The sequence below is a fragment of the Aquila chrysaetos genome, chromosome 12, assembly GCF_900496995.4.
Source record: "Aquila chrysaetos chrysaetos chromosome 12, bAquChr1.4, whole genome shotgun sequence".
Taxonomy (NCBI): domain Eukaryota; kingdom Metazoa; phylum Chordata; class Aves; order Accipitriformes; family Accipitridae; genus Aquila; species Aquila chrysaetos.
In genome coordinates this window covers 1,314,809-1,333,055 of record NC_044015.1, presented here as the reverse complement: position 1 = coordinate 1,333,055, position 18,247 = coordinate 1,314,809, and the positions used below count along the sequence as shown (strand labels likewise).

Sequence of the window (18,247 nt, the reverse complement as noted above, 5' to 3'; positions counted from 1 at the left end):
GACGGGAGGGTCCCACGGGTGCTGGGGTGGGACGCGTTCGCTGGCTGCCCCAGGGTGCGCATTAAGACCCCCCTCAAAAAAAACATCACTGTGTTTTATTAAAACCAGTTCTGGCCACTTCTGCAGCAGTAGCACCCACTGCCCCAGGGGGGGGTGCCCCCCCGCCCCCCCAATTCACATGGGGTAACGGGGGGGCACAGCCAGGGCTTGGCTCCCACGCGGGAACAGGCAGCACCCACCCAGCGCCCCGGGCAGCTCCCAGGGGACCCCAGACCCACGAGGCTCCCCGGGACACAGAGCACCCAGAGGACCCCAAAACCAGCGGCACGAGGAGCCTGCGGGTTTGTTCTCCGTGCCCCGGGTGGGTGCAACGGCTGGGTGGGCGCCGGGTGCGTCCCCGCAGCATCGCCACCCCCTCCCCAGCACCCAGCCCCTGGGGTCTCCCCTGGGGTCCCCCCCGGGGTCATCGTCCCACGGCGTCGGTACCGGCCGGTGCGCAGGCTCAGAAATAGACGGCGCTGTCGCGGGCGTCGCGGTCGTACTCCTGGATCCGCGCCTTGATGTGCGTCAGCTTCTTCTTCAGGTATTCGCAGCGCTGCTGCTTCTCCAGGAAGGCCGAATCCTGCCGGCCGCACCGTGCTCAGCCGGGAGGAACCCTGCCACGGCACCGGGGTCCTGCGGTGCCCTGGGGACCCCCCCCAAGCATTGTGGAGGGGGGAGAGGCACTGTGGGGAGGCCGTGGGCTTGCAGCCCCCAGCACAGGGAGCAGAACCTGAGCCCTTCCCCTGCTCACCCTCTTCTTCCTCATATATTCATGCCAGACGTGGGCCACCTTGCTCCCATCCTGCGGGGCAGAAACACACGTCCTGGAACCCCGGGGGTCTCAGCCTGGCCAAGCACGGCCCTAACGAGGCAGCTGGAGCTAATGAGCATGGGGGGGCTCCAGGGCAGCCAGCCATCTTTCATGCCACGGGGTGAAAACCTCACCCAGGGCGTAGCCGAGAAATGCTGCCGCTTATTAATTTTCTAGCAGCTGCCCGATGACTTCGAGCATGGCTCGTGTCTCTCAGCCGCAGAGGCCTGGGTGTCTGCACGTCCCCTCCTGTCCCCCCCCCCACCCCGCTGCAGGCCCCCAAGCTCATCCCCAGTCCCTGCAGAGACCGCCCAACTCATCACACCCAACACTGCTCGCAAGACATATGGTGCCCACAGCCGGTGCCCACCGAGGGACCCACCGTCCTACTCGTGGCGTGCCGGGGCAGCCGGCCCATCGCCGCCTCCGTCTCCCTGAGCCTCCGCTGTGCGGTGCGGACCTCCCCGAGCAGCTCCGTGTATTCCGCCAGCTGGTCCTGGAAGACGCCCTTGTAGCCCTCCCGCTGCCGGGGGCTCCGGATCGCCGGGTACTTTCTGCACCGCCACGAGGCCACGAGGCTCAGGGTGCGGGAGGGAGAGCCCGGGCGCTGCCGCCGGCGCTGCCCGCACGCCCAGGCGGGCAGGACCCTCTCGGTTGGGTGTCGGGGGTCCCCGGGGTTCTGTGACACCCCATCCTGTGGCCGTCCCCATCCCCACGGGAGTCACTTACACTACGTAGTCTGGGACAGCACGTGGCCGGGGTGCCAGCCCGGGGGGGATGGACCTGGCCCCCGGCTTCTTGCCCTCCTCGGCAGTGGGGACCCTCCCTGAGGGTCTCCCCGATGGCATCACCTCGTCCTCGAAGACAACGCGCCTGGCTCGGGCTGACGGAGGCTTCAGGAGGCAAAGGAGGGGTGTGAGGCTGCATGACCCCCATGCTATACCAGGGGGGCACGGGGTGGGGGGGGACCACCGGGGCTGTCCCCGCTCCTGGAGACCGTGGGACTCCCGGAGACCTCCGGGTGCTTCCAGACCACCTTGCACCTCCACATCCAGAGGGACAGGAGGCTGCCGGCCAGGCAGAGCAGCGCCGTGAGGAAGAGGAAGATGAGAGCGGCTGCCTGCATCCCCGGCCAGGCGGCAGATGCCGGCGAGGAGGGGGCCGTGGCACAGCCCCGGGAGGATGGCGGTGAGCAGCCAGGCCAGGCCGGCTGCCCCCAGCACCCCCCCGGCCAGGACTTCATGGAGGCAAAGCGGGGGCCGAACGCCTCCAGCCCAGCCTGGGGGTTCGGCACCCCCACACCCAGCTCCATACCCGGCAGCCCCGGCTCTCCGGTGGGACAGGTGGGCTCGGCCGTCGGCTCGCGGTGGCTTCGGGGTGACGGGGGTCCCCTGGGTGCATCCGGCGGCTGCTTCGCTTCCCCACCTCCGGGCTGAGCCCCGCTGGAGGAGAAGCCCCAAGATGAGCAGGGATGGGAGCAAACCCCACGGCAAGCCGACACAGGTCACGGTGCTACCAGCCCTTTTTGCGTGCCTCAGTTTCCCCCACGGGGCACACATGCAGCCTGGCCCCGAGCCACCTTCCTTCCCCATCGCTCGCCAGGGATTTACGAGTGGCCATGGACATGGGGACCCGGCCATGAGCTCTGACCGTGCCCCGGGATGTCACCTCCCCACTGTGAGCTGCTCCTGGTGCATGGCCCAGGGCTGCCACCCCATCCTGGTTCCCCACAGCCTGGGCTGGAAATGCCCGTGGGCGAGTGGGAAAGCACCCACTGGTGCTCCCAGTACCCAGGCTGGGTGAGAGCAGGGACCAGCTGGAGCCCCTCCGGGCAGGAGGAAAGGAAGGGTCCCCACTGCATCGCTTCCAGCCATCCCCATGACCACCAAGGACCCCCCAGATGCTGCTGGACTCGTGTCAAGTGGACCAGCCCCGCGGTGTCACTCCCGAGCTCCGTGTCGTCCCCCCTGTCCCCATGCCAGCCCCTGCAGGACAGCATCTGGCCCCTGAGCCCCTGCCAATGGCATTACCTGCCCGTCTCATGGTGGGACGCGGTCCTGGGGCTCACCGCGACGTCCCTCAGCCGCTGCCCACCACCACCAATGCCCACCACCGCCCACCACCACCACCCGCCACCACCACCGCCAGGCACCAGCAGTTAAATATTAACAGCGCCGCGCCGCCCCGAAGCGTGGCACGGGGCCCTGCGTGGGCAGGATCCGGCCACTGCCCACCCCAGCCTCCCACCCCGGCTCCCACACAACCTCCACCCTGCCCGGTGCCCACGGAGGGCCGCATTCTGCACCCGCCTTCTGCAGGGCCCCAGCACCGGACCCTGGTTTTGGCTTTGCAAAGGGCTGGGGGCTGAGCAGCACCAACATCCTGGGGCTGCGTACGGGGAGCCCGGGTACCCCGGCACGGCCAGGGATGCTCTGAGCCCAGCCCCATCACCGGCCCCCGCCCATTCTGCTGCTATGAGCCCCCCCAAACCTGCCCCAGTGTCAGCAAGTGGGGGGGGGCTGCAAGCTCCCAGCCCTCTCAGTGCCCCCCCCCAGGGGGTTTGAAGCCCCCATGTCAGCCCCATCCTCCCCCTGCAAGGTTCCCGGGATGGGGGGAGCCTCTGCAGTGAGGGGAGCTGCAAAGATCCCTCCCAAGAGCAACCCCCTCCTCACAATCCCCCCCACCCCAGGACCCCATCCCACCCCTCCCGCCGGGCAGGGGTCCCGCTGCCGTGAGCAGAGAGCGACGCGTCCAGTTCAGCCTCCTTTAATGTGCGCCTCAGCCCCCCCTGCCCCCACCCCCCCCACCCGAGGGTCCTGGCTGGGGAGCAGGACTGGCCCCCGGGGGGTCCGGGGCTGTGGGGGTCCTGGCAGAGGGTCCTCGCCCACCCCGCTGGGAGGGGGCTGGGCTGAATATTGCATCCAGGAATCTCACAGCACTTTACAATGGTCGGTACCGTTGCCCCCCCCTCCCTCCCCACCCCATCCCCATTTTACAGATGGGGGAAACTGAGGCACAGAGAGGTGACGTGACTTCGCCAAGGTCACTTCGTGGCAGAGCCAGGAACAGAGCTCCCCCCCCCCGCCAAAATCCTCAAGCCCCAGGGCTCAGCCCTGCTCTCACCTCGGGGGTCTGCCCCCCCACTCCGCACCCTCCAGGCAAGACCCCAGGCGTCCCCCCACCCTGTCCCCAACCTCCACCCCCCCCAAACCCGGGGGGAAAGCCCCCAGACCCCCCCCACAACGCTCAGGGCTCCTGGCTTCTCCCCCTCTCCCTTTCCCCCCCCCTCCCAGCTCCTGCCCCCCCCCCAGGGCTGCTCCATCCCCCCTAGAGCTGCTCCATCCCCCCTGGCGCAGCGGCTGCTGCATCCCCCCCCACCCCTAAAAAGCCCTCCTGGAGGCTGGGGCTCACCTCCCGCCTGGCCGGGAGGGGGGCACGGGATGGCCCGGGGGGGGGCTCCAGCCTCACGCCAGCACAGTGAACGCAGGAAATTTATACAGGGCTTTACAGAACAAAGCTACTGAAATCAGCCACACGATGGCCAGACATAAGAGGGGCCCCGGCCTCCCCCCACCCCATCACCCGCTGTCCGAGGAGGTGGGGGGGGGCGGTGGAAGGGGACCTGGGGGTTCGGGTGGGGGTGCAAGGGGCCGTGGCGGAGCAGAGACGGGGGGTCCAGCTCCCCAGGAGCTCACGCTGCTGCTGCCCCAGGGCTTGGCTGACCAGCCCCGGCAGCGCCAGCAGGCTCAGCCCCAGCGCCTCCATCTTGCTCTCCAGGGCGCCCAGCCGCTTCTCCAGGTCCTCGTTACGCTCCTGCAGCTCCGAGACCATGTCGTACATGATGTTCTGGGTCTGACGGGAATCGGGGGACACGCCGGGGGTGGGGGGTGTCTCAGCGCCGGGAGCCCCTGCAGCGGGGTCCCCCGGATCCCACCCCGGCATCGCTCACCTTTGCCAGGTCCACCAGCGTGTTGGCCTGGTCGTTCAGCTTCCGCTGCTCCATCTTCACGCTCCTCAACCTGCAGAGACATGGGGGAGCAGGGTCAGGGTCAGTGACACCCCCGTGCAACCCCCCCCCAGCACCCTAGCATGCAGCCCCCCCCCACGCCGCAAGCACAGCCTCTGCCCCTCCATCCTCGTCCCAGGCAGCCCGGGGGGGGGGGCTGCACCGCCGTGTCCCCCACTCCCCGCGTTTTGCAGCGATGAGCCCATGCACACGGGAGCAGACGGAGGAGAGGAGCAGCCCCGTGGGGCGACTTACTTCTGAGCTCTGCAGGGACGGGGCAGAACAGAGACAAAACACAACAGCAGGTTTAATACCACCACGAAGAGCGCAGCGAGACGACAGCAGCCGCAGCACGGACCCCCCCACCCCGGGTGTTCCCCCACCAAGCCGGGCACCCATAGGTTTCCCCCCCCCCAAAGTAAGAGGCAGCCAGGGGCTTGCAGCCCCCCAGCCCTGCTCCCCGATGCGGGTGAAGCCGGACGGCAGACACGGTCACACCAAGCCTCATTGATCAGGTACCCTTGGCGTCACCCCAGCATCACGGGGGTCCTCACACGGGAAAGCATCCCCACAGCGGGGACAGGGACAGGGGACGGGGACCACCTGGCTCCCAACCCGGGGGTCCAGGCAGCACGGGTGCAGAAGGGGAGAAAGCACCCGGCTCTCCTTCCGGAGCCACGACAGGGAAAAACCTCCTCGTAGGAAGCAGGTAAAGGTTTGGCACTTACTGATGGATGGCTTGGAGGAACTTACGCTGGTGTTTCCGAACTTTGGCATGGTCGATCTTCTTCACCAGCTTGGTGTGTTTGTAGATGAGCCACGTTTCCCTGAGTACGTTGGCAGCAGCATTTTTCACCTGGAAGCAACAGAGCACCGGGGTCAGGGGTGGAGATGGCTGGTCCTGCACCTGGCGATGGGGTTAGCGGGGGGACGGCACCGGCGGGGGGGGGTCTTACCCGCTTCGTTAGCTGCGTATCCATCATGAAGTTGTGCACGTGTTTCTCCGCTTTGGTGAGCTCTAGCTTTCTGGCAACGACAGCGACGACCAGAGCGGTGCAGCCGGCACCCTGCGGGCAGAGAGCCCCGCGGTGAGGGCAGCGGCAGGACAGGGGGGTGCAGGACTCGTCCCCCCCCCCCCGCCCCGCCTGCCCCCCTCCCTGGCGCTCACCATGATGCCGGTGAGCAGACACACGCCCTTCCCGCAGTAGGTGTGCGGCACCATGTCCCCGTAGCCGATGGAGAGGAAGGTGATGGAGATCAGCCACATTGCCCCCAAGAAGTTGCTGGTCACCTCCTGCTTGTCGTGGTACCTGCCCGGGGCCGAGCGCAGCCACTGTCACCGCACGGTCCAGGTCCCACCACGTGCCCCCCCCACGGCGCTACTGGCTTTGCCACATGGTTTTTAGCCCCTTTCCCATCCGCTGGCTGCAGCCGGGAGAGTCCCCAAGCTCCCAGGCGCACTGCTGGCATGTGGGGCCCCAAAGAAGCTGGGGACACCCTGGGGACACCAGGTATGGCCACTCTGGACATGGGTGCCAGGGAGGAGGAAAACCTCCAAGCTGCGGCCCCCAGGAACAGGGCTGGCTCGGGGGGGGGCTGCTGGACGAGGATAACGAGGTGACGGGTGCGGAGCAGCAGCCCCCACGCAGGGATGGCAGCGACATCCGTCCTCCTGGAGCTCCCCCAGAGATCTCAAAGCACAGGACACAGGTGTCACCGCTGGACCCCCCAGGGAGGGGACACCCCGCCTCTGCAGAGCGGGGGACGGTTGCACAGACCTGGCTGGAGCGGAGCACCCCTTGCCCCGCGAGCCCCTGGGAGGCCACCCTGGTGAGCTGCCCCCCCCCCGCCAAGCAAGCCCAGGGCTACGAAGGGTCCCGAGGCCACCACAGGCATCACTGTGGGGGGAGTGGGGGACACTGTGCTTTGAGATTCCGTGGCCAGCGCCGATGCCACGAATGCAGACAGCTGTGCCCCCCGCCCCCCCTCGAGGGACTCCCAGACACAGCCCCCGCCACTTGCCGGGACAAGCCCGGCTGGGGGACGGGGACGGGTGCTGGGTGCAGCCAAGCTGGGCAGCGGGATGAGGGCATGCGGGGAGCAGCGGGGAGCCGGGAAATCCGGGTGCCGGGGGTGAGAAAAGGGAAGGAAGGAGACAGGAGCGAGCCGGGGTGGACTCAAGCGTGCGGCAAGGAATTTAGGATTGCTGCGTCCCTCCACCCGGCCCCCCCGGGCACAGCCATGCGGTTTGGCCTTGGAACCTCAGCCGGCACCGAGGGATGCGGCAGGGCAATGCTGGGGGGGCACCGCGTGGCCGGGGGGGACCTGCACCCTGGGCTGGGCTGGCAGTGAGGGCTGAGCCTGTCCCCAAAAGGCTGGCAGCCCGAGGACGTCACCCCAAGACAGCAGGGGCTGCGGTGCTCCCCGCTCCCCTCCATCCTCCCAAGGAGCACCCAGGACTCCAATGCACCCAAACTGTGCACGTTAAGGAGGGGAAACGCTGAGCAACGGCAACCACCGGAGCTGAGCAAAAACCCTTTCGAAACTCAGCCGAAGCCTCTGGTTAGAAACAAGAAGAATCCAGCGGCTCCTTCCTGACAGCTCCGGCTCGGCTCCGCTCCTTGCCAGGGTTTCTCCCTCCGGGGCCACCCCAGGACCCACAGTGATTCCTGCAGCAAGCCCACCCCTCCAAGAGCACCCTGAGAGCCGGGGCAGAAGGAGCCATGCTCCAGCCCCCCCCCCCATGGTGCGACGGGACCCCCGGCTTGTGCCTGTGGCCAGAGTGGGCACCGTGGCCACCCCGGCTCGGGGGGCACAGCGGGGACAGAAAGCAGCTGCTGAGGTTCCAAGCGGAAAAGGGCTCCGGCCCCTTTCTGTGTCCGTGGCCTCTTTGCCTCCCTCCAGGCCCCCAGCCTTGAACCACCCCCCCCTAACCCGCCAGCTGCAGCTAATCCTAAATTCTGGGTAGCACAAGCCTGGGGCGGGGGGGACGCCCCGTGCAGGACGCGCTGTCGGTCCCTGGGGTGACTCACAGTTTGTCCCTGCGAGCAGCAGAGCGGTCAGGGAGGGAAAACAAGAGCAGTTAATGCGCGTCCCGGGGGAGCGGCTGAGAAGGGGCGAGCACGGGCAGGGCACCGGCACGGGCATCCCAGCCCCGGCATCCCGGCCCCGGCATCCCGGTGGGCGCAGCTGAGGAGCACGGGCCACATCCTGCGCAAGGGCTCGGTCCCCTTTGCGAGACCCCCAGCTCCGCCTGGCCGGACCCGCCGGCAGAGAGGGGGTCCTGCTGCGTCCCAGGGGGGGCACAGAAGGGCTTGGGGGGGATCTGGGGACAGCCTGGGGGTCCGGCTGCCCCCACCTCGCCTCAGCAAGCAGTTCTGGTTTGGCAAAACCATCCTGGCCACCACCCGGGGCACGAGGGTCCCACCGGGGAAGGTCTGCCTGGAGAGCGGGGGCCTCTTCTCCAAGAGGCCTCTTCTCCCTCCCCAGCCCCGCCGGGGTCTGCACCGTGCGTCCTCAGCTGCACCCCAGCCCCGCAGCCCCCGCCCCTGCCCCCCCCCCCCCCAAGACCCCCGTTGGGGAGCACCCCACGTACCTCTCGCAGACACGGACCGTCCAGGCGGCGATGATCCAGGAGGAGATGCTGAAGACCAGGAGGACGGTGCCGGGGCAGATGGTCATGAGGGTCTTCATGACGAAGCGGGTGTTGAAGTTGATCTTGTTGAGGGCACCGATGCTGCGGGAGGAGGCGTCGGTGAAGAGCTTGCTGTGCAGCAGCATGACGCGCCCGATCAGGTACAGCCGCAGGAACATGGGGATGGAGAGGATGATGTCTACATCGGCATCAGCCACCGAGGCGGCGTAGGTGAAAGCCAACCGCGCCGTCCAGGTGAAGAGGTACTGGCCGGGGATGGGGTGGATGGCGCAGACGATCAGCTCCAGGGCGATGAAGAAGATGCGCTCGTAGGTCATGGCGATGCGCCAGTCGTCGGCGCCATTATCCACCATGAAGAGCTGCGGGGGGAGAAAGAGGGGGTGGGGTGGGTGGTGGGACCCCCGGGGCGGCACAGCCCTGGTGAGCACCCACCCGCGGGTGCCCCTCACCTGGATCTCCCTGGCGTGGTACATGACGATGAGCCCCAGGAGGATGACGGTCGAGAGGCTGATAAGGCATTTCAGTGCAAACGAATACGATGACTCCTGAGAGGGGAGCGGGCAGCGTGAGCCCAGCCGGACCCCCCCACACGGGTCCCCCACCCACCGCGATCCCTACCTTGGTGTAGACCCCCCAGGACAGCTCCGTCTCCGTGACCATCACCACGATGCCGAACATCCCGAAGATGAGGGCGTAATCGCTGAGGCGCTTCCGCTTCTCGAAGAGGGCTCGCCGGTGCCCCAGCTTGTACCCGATGTTCTGGTTCCTCCGGGGTCCTCGCCCCCGCTCCTCGGCCACATCCTGCCCCGGGGCCGCCGCCGGGCCGGGATCCGGACCCCCGGGCTGCTCCGGCCGTGAGACCACCACCTCGAGGCCGGGGGGACGGTGGGGTCGCAGCGGCTGGGTCTCACCCTCCAGCGGGTGCAGGGTGCGAGCGGAGGCGTTCAGGGGGCCCCGGGGCCGTGCCACCCCCCCATTGTACCGGCAGCCGCTCATGGCTCTGGCGGAGAGGGGGCCGGGCGATCCCGCATGGCTCAGCGGCGCGGGGGCGACCTGCGGGAGAGGGGACGGTGTCGGGCGGGGGGCACGTGTGGGTTGGGGGGTCCCGGGGGAGCCGGGGTGGGCATCCTCGCTCCACCCGGTACCGAGCGACGCCTGCCAGGGCACATGGTGCCCATGTGCCGGCCTCAACGGCGGCGGGGATGTGCCCTGCCCACGGGGGGACGCGTCCTGCCCACGGGGGGACGTGCCCCCCGCCCGGGGGTCGGTGCCGCCGCAGCCCGGCCGCCCCCTCTGTACTCCCCCCCCGGGTTGGGGGCAGCAAGGGCAGGACGGGTCTGGCCCCACGGTGCCCCCGGTACCCGGTGCTGGCCCCTGCCCGCGGTCCCGGGACGGCTCCGGCAACGAGCTGCAGCTGCGCGTCCCCGCCGCCCCCCGACGTCCCCGCCGTGCCCGGGGCTCCCGGTACCGGGGCGCCCGGCTGGCTCTCGGCTCGGCTTAACCCCCCTCCCCGGCCCAACCCGGCCCGCTGCCCGCTACCTGCCGCCGGGCCGGGCCGGGGCCGCGCCGCCGCCGCCGCCGCTGCCGCCGCCGCAGCCCGGCTCGGTCCCGGGGGCGCGCGGCGGCGGGACCGGAGCGCTCGGGGGCGGGGCGGAGGCGGGGAGGAACGGCTCATTGGCGGAGACCGTCCACGCCCCCGGTGACGAACGCCGCGCCACGCCCTTTACCACGCCCCCCGAGCGCTGACCCCGCCCCTCCCAGCGCTCCCCCCCGCACCCCCCCCGGCCCCCTCCAGGCGCTCCCTGATACCCCCCTGCGCCCCCAGACCCCTCTGCCGCCCCCGCACCCACACACACCCACCCGGCCCCCCCTCCCCAAGCCCCCCCCAGGCCCCGCCCAGCCGTCCTACCCCCGGCACCCCCCCGCCAAGCCCCCCCCCCCGCGCCACCCTTAAGCACACCCTCCCCGCACAGCCCCCCCCATCACACCCTTCAGCCCCCCAGTGACACCCCCGGCGCCCCCCCCCACGACCCCCCCACCCCTACCTCACTGCGCTGGTCCCCTGCACCCCAAACCCCATCATCCCCCATGCACCCCCCCAGTGCACCCCCTCCATCCTCCCCAGTGCGCTGCCTCCAGCATCCCCAGCACACTCCCAGTACATCTCCTCCGTCACCCCCAGTGCACCCCCCCAGCACCCCTGTGACCCCCCCCCCCCGACACCGCAGCAGCTCCCTGCACCCGCAGCCCTGCCCGTCCCGGCCCCCCCCCGCACCCCCCCTACCTGCTCGGGCTCCCCGGGGCCGGCCGGGGGGGGGCCTCGGGGCGTTAGGGGCTGCGGGGCCGGGGCTTGGCGCGGGGGGGGTCCGGGGGTCCGGGTGCCATGGGCTTCCCTCCACACCTGGCCGGGGGGGAGACGCGGCATTAGCGGGGTCCCCAAACCCCCCCTGGCCGCGGTGTCAGGGACCCCCAGAGCCACCGCACCCGGCCGAGGGTCCTGCCCTGGCATCACCACCCGGGAGGGGGTCACCGTGTCCCCTGTCCCCCCACGCACCCCCGGCCTTGGGGGGCAGCGGCGGGGCCGTGGGCAAGGGGGCTGCCGGTGCCGCACCGAGCCCCCCCATCGGCAGCCAGGGTGGGCGAGCGGGGAGTCGGCGAGCAGAGCCGTGTTTTTCGGCTGTGGGCTTGTCACCAGGCCATGGGGTAAGGGGCAGGGCCGGAGGGGCACCGGGGGTCCGCGGGCAGAGCCCCCGGCCCTGCGCCGTCCCGCTGCAGGGCCAGGGCTGGGCTGCAACGGGGGGAGGCGACAGCCCGAGCGGTTCCCCCCGGCCCCGCTGCAGGGCTGGCCCTGCAGAGCCAGTGCAGCCCCCCCCCCAGCACGAGCAGCCCCGTCACACATGGGGGGTCCCACAGCGGCCAGGACGGACCCCACTGCAGGAACAGCCCCGCCGCAGCCAGTACGGACCCCCAGCACCAACGGCCCCGTTGCACGACTGGCCGCGTCGCACGACGGGCCGCATTGCACGAACGGCCCCGCTGCACGGACACCCCCCCCCCAGCACCAACGGCCCCATTGCATGACGGGCCCCAAAATCCCCACGCGGAGCCCACAGCGCCCACGGCACCCACAGCGCCGTCCCGGTTGGAGGGGCAGGTCGCTGCGGTGCTCCTTTCACGGGGGAGCTGGGGGGGTCCCCGCAGTCTCTCCCCCAGCCCTGCAGCGGGGCTGTACCCTGGGGGGGGGTGGCAGCTCCCTGGATTTTAGGCCTCCAAGCGCCGAGTCCTGCTGCAGCCCATCCCGGCTAACACCCTGAACCGGCATCGGCATCCCCGTTGCAAACACCATCACCTTGCCCGGTGCGGGGACACCCGGGAAGGGGCTGCCATCACCAACATCTCCCCCATCCGTGGGGGGCAGCAGGGCTTTGGGACCCCTTCGCCATTCCCAAGGGATGCACCGGAGCCAAGGAAGATGCTTTCCTGCTACCTATGGGAGCAAAGGCTGCGTGGCCGGGCTCCAGTGCCCAGCTGCTCCCCGGTGTGTATCCGGGGCTGCTGGCTCCCCTCCAGAGCCAGATCATTTTCTCTCCATTCTGCCAAATTTATTGCAGGAAAATGGGCTCCGATTTCTTTTTAATACTCGGTTGGGGAGAAAAATACGCAGCGGGCAGGGTGGAGGGGAAGCGGTTTCCCAGAGCTGCCGGCCCCAGGCCCCCTTCACCGTGGAGGTGCCGGAGATGCCGGAGCCGTGCCGGGGCAGAACGTTTGCCCCGTGGCCTGGCAAACTTTTCGGCACCTCAAATGGGGTCGGTGAAGCTGCCCCCAGAGCCCTCCCAGACAGATGACAGTAAATATTTTATTAACCATCACTCCGCGGTCATTTCGCTAATAGGTTCTATCGATGGCAACGTAAATGGGCCTTATTAAATCTTCCCCCTGTCAGGACATCGATAGGGACGTCTCCGGCAGGATTCAGCGCCCGGAGGGTTGATTAAAACTGCGAAGCCCCGAGGGGGTCCGTGTCCCCTGTCCCCATGGGGACATCATGGCCGGTGGCCGCATCCCTAGGGATGCTCGGGCGGGATGGGCAGCGCAGGGGGCACCGAGCGTGGTCCTCCACGGCCCCATCGCGGGGACGGGGACGTGGCAGGTCCCCCCAGCCGGGGCTGCCGGCCACGGCGGCCGTATGTCCTTGAGCAACGGCCCTGAGCGTCCCCGCTCTCGGCAGCTCCCGCACCGGGAGGTTGGCGGTGATGCGGCAGCAGGACGCCCACCGCCGCAGCCCGGGTGTCTCGGCACGGCCGCAGGGTGCTCCCGCCGCCCCCGCGGCAGCGCTCGGGGCTGGGACACGGGGACCCACGAGGGCTCACCTTCCCGGTGGGGTTGGGGGGTCCCCGGGGAGAGGTGGGGGGGGGCCTACCCTGGGTGGGTATGGGATGTCATGGGCTTTAAAGAGGAGCCGGCCGGGGAAGGACCCTCGGCTGGGGAGGGATGGGGACGTGGGCGAAGGGCTCCTAAGGGGGACCCTGGCCGGGGCAGCATCTCCTCACCCTGCATGGAGCAGGGACACTCGTGGGGGGGACACATGGATTAACCCCCGCAGGGCTGGGATGCAGCAGCCCCCGGTGCCCTGGGGGTGGCTGTGGGGTGGCGGTGGGACCCTCCGCTCCCCCCGTGCCCCAGAGCAGCGATGCTGCCTGGGAGCAACTGCAGAGGAGGAGGGTGCAGCTAAAAATAGAGGCGGGCAGCCGTAAGGCTCCCCGCTGGTGATTTATTTATTACCCGCTCGCTAATTCCTGCCTGGGAATCGCGGTCCCGGGGAGGGTGGGGCAGGAATTTGGGGGAGCAGCGGTTGCCACCGCGGCCGTGCCCGCAGGCCCCACGCCAGCAGCTGGGCGGCACGGCCACGGTCCCGCTGCCGTACCGGGGGGAAGGAACCGGGGAACCCCCCCCCCCACCGTGGCACAGGGGATGGGGTGCTTGGGGCGGCGGGACCCATGCCGTGCCCCCCTGTCCAGGGCCGCAGGAGCTCCCCGCTGGCCGGCACAGGGGCTCGGGGCTTGCTGGGTGCACAAAGTGCGTCAGACCCTTTGCAGCCCCCCCCCGTCCCCCCAAATCCCCCGTGGTGGCCCCGGTTCCTCAGGCGGCCACAGCTCCCGCTGCTGCCAAACCCCAGCCATATGTCCCAGGCTGGAGAGCATCTGTCGGTGCCGGCAGGAGCCCCCGGCCCCCGCAAACGCCGCTGCCCACTCGCCGGCACGGGGCTGGATAGGGGGGGGTGTGCCACTGCCGCTGCCCCCCGAGGGCAGGGCAGGGAGGGCTGAGCGTGGTTTGGGGGGGCACAGGACCATCTGAGGCCCCTGGGACTGGCGGAGGCACCGGCACGAGGCCACCGGGCTCCCGAAGAGCACCGGGGTGGCTCAGCCAAGCCCTGCCACCGTGGGACCCCTGGTGATGCCATCAGCCGGGCCCCCATCCCCCAGGCACCCCATGTCCACCCCGGCACATCGGGACCGGTGCAAAGGGGCAGAGCCCGGCGCTGGGGTGATTTGCCCCAGACAGGATCTGGCCCATTCCCACCCTTCGGGCTGCGGGGTGTCTGCGGGTCCCACGGCGCAGGGGGAGGCACGCAGGCTGGCACACATGCAGGGACATGCGGGGACATACGGGGACACCCGAACCTCCCCGGGCCCGCCATGATGCAGGGGAATCCCTGGCTTGTCCCAGGGTCTCCCTGAGAAAAACCCTCCCCTGAGCCCTGCTGAGACGCCCTGGCGCAGGGGCTGGATCAGGCCCCGGAGGGACCGTGGGGGCAGCGCCGGTGTCCCCGGGGCTGGTGGAGGCAGCTGGGGTCCCCCCAGACCCCCCCAGCCCAAGGGGGACCCCGTCCCCAGCCCTCCCACCTCAAGAGGGGACACACGGCCAGGGGACACCCTACCTGCACGGAGCCGAGCGGGTGCCCGGGGCTGGGGTGGGGGGTGCTGTGGGGTCTTTGGGGGGGGGGGGGGGGTGTTTCAGGGTCCCCACACACCCCCTCCACCGCCACCGCGCCGCCGTCCCCAGACAAAGCCGCTGCGCCGGGTTCACCCGCCGCCTCCCCCACGCGGCTCGGCTCAGCCGAAGGACAAAGCCGCTCCGCCTGGCTGCCCCCGCCGGGTCACGGCGGACCCCCCGCCCAGGGCTGGCTGGGGGGGACACACACGGGTGTCCCTGCTGTCCCTTGAACTGCCACAAACCCCTCGGGAAGGCGGGGGGGGGGGTCCCCCAAACCTCACAAGCACCTTTGGAGAGCACCGTCCCCGCACTGCGGGGCGGTGGTCCCTGCCACCGTGGAGGTGTCCCCACTGCCACCGCGGTCCCCAGCCCTGCACAGGGTCCCCAGGGGCGGCCCAAGGTCATGGGGAAGGTCGGGAGGGGCAGGGAGGGCCCCGCGCCCACAGCCTCGACGGCTGCACCCGCGCCATGCCGGGCACTCCCCGGCACGTCGAGGCCACGAGCACCGCACGGTGCCAGAACCTGCCGGGAGCCCCGGGAGCTAACCCTAGACTTTGCACCGGCAAACACCGCGCGCACGGCCATGGCACCGTGCACGGCCCGAGGTCCCGCCAGCCCCGGTGCCTCGCCGGCCGTGCCACCCCGGCACGGCCGGCTCCCGGCGTCACACCTGGATCGACCGAGGCTGTTTGCAGCGCAGGGTCTCCCTGGTTTCAGTGGGTGCTGAGCTGGGTGCAGAGTGGGGCTGGTACCCCCGGCCGGAGCCATCCCAGGGCTGCGTCCCACCGGGGCTGTGCCGGCAGCCAGACCCCGCCACTGGGGAGCACCGAGGACCCCCCCGGCCCCTCAACCTGCTCGGCCACGCTCCCCTTCGCAGCTTCGGTCCCCGCGGCCACGCTGTCCCCAAGGATGGAGACACCCCCCCCCCCCCCCCCCCCGCGGTCCCCTGACTGCGGCGCAACCGCAGGCAGGGCGTCCCCGGTGTCCCCCCACTCAGGCACCCCGCCACAGCCGGGGAAAGCCGTCCCCGGGGTCCCCACCGCCGCCGTCCCCGGGGTCCCCACCGCCGCCGTCCCCGCGCGCCGCTCACTTGCCACGGCCCCGCGCTACGGGGAGCATCGGGACGAGCCGGGGTGCCCGGGGAGCGGCGGGGGCATGGGCCGGGGTGCAGGGGCCGCGGGCGCCGGCAGTTCTCTGTGCGGCGGAGCAGCGGCGGCGACGGCAGCCGTGCCCGGGCGCGTGTGGGAGCTGCGGCACGGGGGGGGGGGCCGGGGGCTTCCCCGCCCCACGCCCCCGCGTCCCCCCCCCCCCCCCCCCCGGCCCCGCCACGGCGGGCAGTGACCTTGAGGCCTCGGCGCTGGCAGAGGATGGGGGAGGAGGATATTTTTAGCCAGGCAGAGTCACTCCCACCGCGTCCTCATTGTCACCGCCGTGGGCTGACTCCCGCGCCCCGCTGCCCCGGTCTTGCCCCCCCTCCCCGGCTCCCCGCCGCGCCGGGGGGGTCCCCGCCAGCCAGGGGGTCCCCACGAGCCGGGGGGGGTCCCCAGGAGCCAGGGAATCCCCGGTAGCCAGGGGATCCCCAGGAGTCAGGGGGTTCCCCAGCACCGGGGGGGGGGTCCCCAGGAGCCAGGGAGGGGGTCCCCGGCCCCCCGCCCCCCCCCCCCCCCAGGGTGCACCCACCTGCAGACAGACCTTGGCCTGGGCTCCCCTCGAGCGCTGTCGCCGGTGACCATGGCCTGGCGTCGGCACGTGCCGGCGCGGCGGTGAGCCCGGGTTGCCGGGAGGCTCCGCCGGCGCAGCCGGATGAGCTGGGGGCCGGGGGCGGCCGGGTGCCTCGACTCCGGCCCCACGGTCCCGCCTGGCCCCACGCCGCCGCTCTGTGCCTCGGTTTCCCCAGCGCGCAAGGCGGAGGGCTCGGGGCTGCCGGGGCGGCGATGCGGCGGCGTTGCTATTCCGCTCACACGCGCAGCCGCGCACACCCGCTCCCGGTTCCTCCCCGCCGCCCCGGCCACCGCAGCTATTGTCTGCAGCTAAATTTAGCCGCCTGCCGGCTCCCCCACTTTAATTGCCACATCTGCGGGGACGTGGGCGATCGCCCGCCCCGCGCCTCCCCGAGCACCCACGCCGGCCGCCGTGCTTCTCCCTCCCCGGTGCCCAGCACCATCCCACTCAGGGCAGTGGAAAGCTGGAGCCGCGGTGCCCTCGGTAGCCCCCGGTTGTACCGAAAGCAGCCCCGTGGCTGGCCTGGCTCGGGCGCGTGAGCAGGACCCAGCACCCAGGGTGGCACGGGGACCGCGGGCCCCCAGCCCTCGGCGTTGCACCCGGTGGGTGCGCGGCTCCCGGGGATGCGATTGCCACCGGTGGGGAACCGGGACCCCCCCCCCCCCCAGGCCCGGGAAGGGGGGTGTCGAGGTGGGACCCGTGAGCAGGCCCCCAGGTTTGGCGTGCGTCGCACCCACGCTCGGCAGGCTGCGGTGGGCGTGCGGGCAGGGAGCAGCGAGGTGTGGGGCAGGGTGGGCAGCGTGGGGGTATCTGCGGGGGGGGGGGGGGGTATGTGGGTGCTGCCCACCCGCCTGCAGCCTCCCCCCAACTCCAGCTCCCTTTGTCAAGCCAGAGAGCTGCAGGCGGCAGCAGGGCCAGCTTGGGGGAGCTGGGCACACGCGTGTGCAAGCACCCTGCACCGGGGAGAGTGTGTGAATGTGCAGAGCGGGCCTTTGCACGGGGGCCACGTGTGTCGCGCGAGGAGGGCGCAGGGTCTGCGGTTGTGCATAGAACAAAACACGAGGGGGGTGTGCACGGGTGTGGGTGGACAGCGGTGGGTGCAATGGGGGTGTGCACAGGGGGCTGTGCACAAGGGGTGTGCACGGAGTGGTGTACGTACAGTGCACGGCTATGGGGGTTGCAGCGTGCAGGCGTGTGCGCGCACAAGGTGTGCTTTGTGCTGTGCGCGGGGGGGGGGGTAAATACGCGGTTGTGAGCGGTGCAGGACGTTGCATCGCTGCGTGTGCGTGTGCAAGAGGTTGCCTGCGCGGCTTTGTGTGTGTGCAGGGAGGGGGTGCAGCGTGCCCAGAGGGGCGCAGGGCTCCTGCTACGTGCACGCTGCTGCAGTGTGCAGGGGGGGGTACATGCTGCGGGGGGGGGGGGGGGGGGTGCCAGGCACGGCGGTGCCCGGAGGGTTGCATGGTGCAGGGGCGGTGCGTGGTGCAGGGGCGAGGAGGGGGGGTGCATGAAGAAGGGGAGGAGGGGGCTGCGTGGTGCAGGGAGGGGGGGAACATGCTGCAGAGCTTGCGTTCTGCAGAGGGTGTGCATTGTGCACCGGGAAGGGGGGGGCTGCGGGGGGAATGCCCGGTGCCCGGGAGTGCCCGTTGCGGCGGGGGGATGCCCGGTGTAAGGGGGGGGGGGGGCGGGGGGGGATGCCCGGTGCAAGCCCTGCGCGGCTGCGCGGGCGCTACGAGGATCCCGGGGCCGCGTGACCGGCCCCCCCCCCCCCCCCGCGGGTTCCCCCGCCCCCGCAGCGGAGCAGCCCGTTGCCATGGCAGCGCCGCCTTCCCCCCCCCCCCCCGGGGCTGCGCACGGCGCGAACGCGGCCCCCCCCCCGCACTGGGAGGGGGGGCGGGGGGGGGAAGGATGGAGAGGGAGGGGGAATCCCCGGGGGGGGGGGGGGCGGGGAATCCCTCCCTTCGCCGCCGCGCCCCGCCCCCCCCCCCGGCGGCGGGGACCCCCCCCCGCGGCGGGCACG

At 71.0% G+C, this 18,247-nt stretch overlaps 2 protein-coding genes across 7 annotated transcripts; both read right to left on the bottom strand.

The window, feature by feature from the left end:
- Nucleotides 1–76: 76 nt before the first annotated feature.
- On the bottom strand, nt 77–2,970 carry OCEL1 (occludin/ELL domain containing 1). The gene is made up of 6 exons (XM_030033745.1): nt 2,884–2,970; nt 2,168–2,295; nt 1,583–1,746; nt 1,236–1,407; nt 794–844; nt 77–622 (listed from the first exon to the last, which is right to left on the bottom strand). Exons 1-6 carry the CDS (start codon nt 2,894–2,896, stop codon nt 503–505), a joined length of 648 nt encoding a protein of 215 aa, XP_029889605.1. The 5' UTR covers nt 2,897–2,970; the 3' UTR covers nt 77–502.
- Nucleotides 2,971–4,326: 1,356 nt separating this feature from the next.
- Nucleotides 4,327–16,484, bottom strand: KCNN1 (potassium calcium-activated channel subfamily N member 1). Of its 6 annotated transcripts, none has more exons than XM_030033743.2 (12): nt 16,189–16,484; nt 10,799–10,915; nt 9,133–9,567; nt 8,964–9,059; nt 8,455–8,873; nt 7,892–7,900; nt 6,028–6,169; nt 5,816–5,926; nt 5,588–5,715; nt 5,115–5,123; nt 4,803–4,872; nt 4,327–4,705 (listed from the first exon to the last, which is right to left on the bottom strand). In XM_030033743.2, the coding sequence occupies exons 3-12, from the start codon at nt 9,508–9,510 to the stop codon at nt 4,358–4,360; spliced, it is 1,710 nt and encodes a 569-aa protein (XP_029889603.1). In that variant the 5' UTR covers nt 9,511–9,567; nt 10,799–10,915; nt 16,189–16,484; the 3' UTR covers nt 4,327–4,357. The 6 variants fall into 6 exon arrangements, with proteins under 6 accessions (XP_029889603.1, XP_029889601.1, XP_029889604.1 ...); XM_030033741.1 differs by lacking the exon at nt 16,189–16,484 and adding an exon at nt 15,599–15,785 and having other exon boundaries at nt 4,327–4,666; XM_030033744.2 differs by lacking the exon at nt 16,189–16,484 and adding an exon at nt 15,599–15,783.
- Between the last annotated feature and the right edge of the window lie 1,763 nt (nt 16,485–18,247).

What these genes read in the sequence shown, in the direction of transcription:
- OCEL1 (XM_030033745.1), bottom strand. An exon ending in GCTGTCCCAGACTACGTAGT is followed by an intron (nt 1,408 to 1,582) that starts GTAAGTGACTCC and finishes GTGGCGGTGCAG; the next exon opens with AAAGTACCCGGCGATCCGGA. An exon ending in AATATATGAGGAAGAAGAGG is followed by an intron (nt 623 to 793) that starts GTGAGCAGGGGA and finishes TGCGGCCGGCAG; the next exon opens with GATTCGGCCTTCCTGGAGAA.
- KCNN1 (XM_030033743.2), bottom strand. Translation starts at nt 9,510, where the DNA reads ATGAGCGGCTGCCGGTACAATGGGGGGGTGGCACGGCCCCGGGGCCCC. An exon ending in ACCACGCCAGGGAGATCCAG is followed by an intron (nt 8,874 to 8,963) that starts GTGAGGGGCACC and finishes CTCCCCCCGCAG; the next exon opens with CTCTTCATGGTGGATAATGG. An exon ending in CGCTGGTGGACCTGGCAAAG is followed by an intron (nt 4,706 to 4,802) that starts GTGAGCGATGCC and finishes GATTCCCGTCAG; the next exon opens with ACCCAGAACATCATGTACGA.